The following is a 2,251-nucleotide window of genomic DNA, read 5'->3' on the forward strand; positions in this document are numbered from 1 at the left end:
CAGTCGTAGTTGCCAATACCACGGTGTTAACACCGACATATGCACGGGACGTCGGCTGCAGAGGATCGTTAGGAGTATTCGGTGCGTTGTGTGGTCAGACACACTTGTACTCTGCCCAGCACTGAATTCTGTTGCTAGTTCCGCCACAGTTGTCTTTTTACCAGTCTGCCCAGCCTACGACATCCTACATCTGTAACGGTCCCCCAGCACCACGACGTCCGGACGTGGTTTCAGCTCGGTTTCGCCACGTGTAGAAGACACTCACCACGGCTCGAACACCTGACAAGTTGGGCTGTTTCCAGGTCATCACAATCTGTCTCTAATCGATGGCGAGCCTTGCCTATTCTACACACGGACAGCACGCCCACTGATACTGCATGCACCATGCGTGCTTCTGACTAGCAGTCATCCGTCGCCCTGGTATCGCCTGGACGGAATTGCATCGATAGTAAGTCGTCGGTCATAATGTGCAGGCTGATCAGTGTATATCGGTTTACACTCACAGCTCCGGGCTGTATCCTTCCGACGACGGTTGCTGGGTGTTTGCTTTCAAACGTTTCACGTCCGATGAGGCATAGAACGTGATTCATCTGAAAATGTCACCCGTCGCCCCTCGTGGACATCTAGTTGGGGTAATGCGTCGCGGACGAACAGCAGTCAGCATGGGTGCGTGAACCAGGCGCCTACTGTGGAGGCCCGTACACAGCAACGTGTCTGAGGAGACACTGTTGACAGCCCCCTGACTCATCTCGCTGGCCAGTTACTCAACAGCTAAGCGTCTTTTCCCTCGTACAAATCTCCGCAACCGCCGTTCACTCCTGTTGCCTATGTTGCATTGTCCATTGCAGCTCTCTCGACACCAGTTTTTGATATTGCTATTTTGCCATGCATGGTATACTTTAACACTAGATGGACCGAGGGGCCAAACTGGCCCCTTTTCGATCTTTTCACTTGTTTTCTCAGCAGATCGTAAGTTCGAATGACTTGATATTTTGTGACTTTTCATCAGTCATATGAAATATTAACCACCGCGTTTTGGGGTGTCCTGTTTTTATTAGGTTGTGAAATATGAAGCTTACCACCTAGAAGGACGGCGGGGCCAATTTGGCCCCTCCAACATTTCTCTGTATTTAGAAGCTACTTCTTTGCAATACTGCGTATGAAACCACATCAACTGTTGTCCCTTTGTTGTCCAAATATGCGACAACAATGTCATTCAATCCAGCGCTGATTGTTGGTTAGTTGACGCAAGGATTTCAGTTATTGTCTGTTGTGACGGTATCTGAGAGTCGTCGCTGCAGTCATGAGCTAGGAATACAAGAAGCCGCTAACAGACGCTGCAATACTAACAGAACTGAGAAAAATAGAAGATGAAAGTTCAGGTGCAGAATTTGAGTTTTCCGACAGCGATCAGGACAATGAAGAAAGTGTAGTAGTTCCAGTGTGTGCAGATGAAGAATGTGATTCGTGCATCGAATGTCATGATGTAAACACAACCCAGGACAGTTTTCCGCTAGATTTAGGGGGAAATGAAGCTTCTGCATCAAGCATGCCTTCTGATGTTCCAAATTCTAGCTCTATAAGGTCAACAACCTGGACAACATTTGCTTCCCCCGGAAGTCAGTCAAAAACTGATACTGGGCAACCTACTGAAGAAAAAGAAACAGCAAAAGATGGGACGGTGTGGAAAATTGTAGCAGTGGGTTCTAATGCAGGTCAGTAATATTTCTGCTCTTCGTGTAGAGTTTTAGTTTCTAAAATTACAAGAACAGATATGTAATATCAGTACATTACACATTCTAAAAATACTGTTCTTTTTTCATATGTTTTCAGGTCGTCTACAAAGTCATAACATTTTGCCGGAGAGCTCAGGACCAACATCATATGCTAAAAGGAAAATTCAAAGTGGGAAACTTCTTAGTGCTTGGCGGTTAATTTTCGGTGCTTCCATGATGCGCCACATCAAGCACTGTACTGAAGCTGAAGCTCGTCGTCGAACACAAGACGATTTCTAGACAGCAGACACTGAAGAACTGGATGCTTTTGTTGCCATAATGTATGCAAGAGGAGTGTATAGGGCAAAGAATTTTCCTCTCAAAAGCCTATGGTCAACGGTATGGGGTCCTCCGTTTTTCAGACAAACTCTGGGACGAAACAGAGTTATCGAAAGAATGAAGTATATGAGGTTTGACACCAAGTCCACTAGATCTGAACGCCTCAAGACTGACAAATCTGCTGTTGTCTCAGATAC

At 46.2% G+C, this 2,251-nt stretch overlaps 1 protein-coding gene across 1 annotated transcript; it reads left to right on the forward strand.

The window, feature by feature from the left end:
- The first annotated feature begins 1,549 nt into the window (after positions 1-1,549).
- On the forward strand, positions 1,550-2,015 carry LOC124550761. Its single transcript, XM_047125484.1, has 2 exons — positions 1,550-1,715; positions 1,834-2,015. The coding sequence occupies exons 1-2, from the start codon at positions 1,550-1,552 to the stop codon at positions 2,013-2,015; spliced, it is 348 nt and encodes a 115-aa protein (XP_046981440.1).
- The last annotated feature ends 236 nt before the right edge of the window (positions 2,016-2,251 follow it).

Source organism: Schistocerca americana, chromosome 9 (assembly GCF_021461395.2).
Source record: "Schistocerca americana isolate TAMUIC-IGC-003095 chromosome 9, iqSchAmer2.1, whole genome shotgun sequence".
In the NCBI taxonomy this organism is placed as follows: Eukaryota; Metazoa; Arthropoda; class Insecta; order Orthoptera; family Acrididae; genus Schistocerca; species Schistocerca americana.

What these genes read in the sequence shown, in the direction of transcription:
- LOC124550761 (XM_047125484.1), top strand. Translation starts at nt 1,550, where the DNA reads ATGCCTTCTGATGTTCCAAATTCTAGCTCTATAAGGTCAACAACCTGG. An exon ending in AGCAGTGGGTTCTAATGCAG is followed by an intron (nt 1,716 to 1,833) that starts GTCAGTAATATT and finishes ATATGTTTTCAG; the next exon opens with GTCGTCTACAAAGTCATAAC.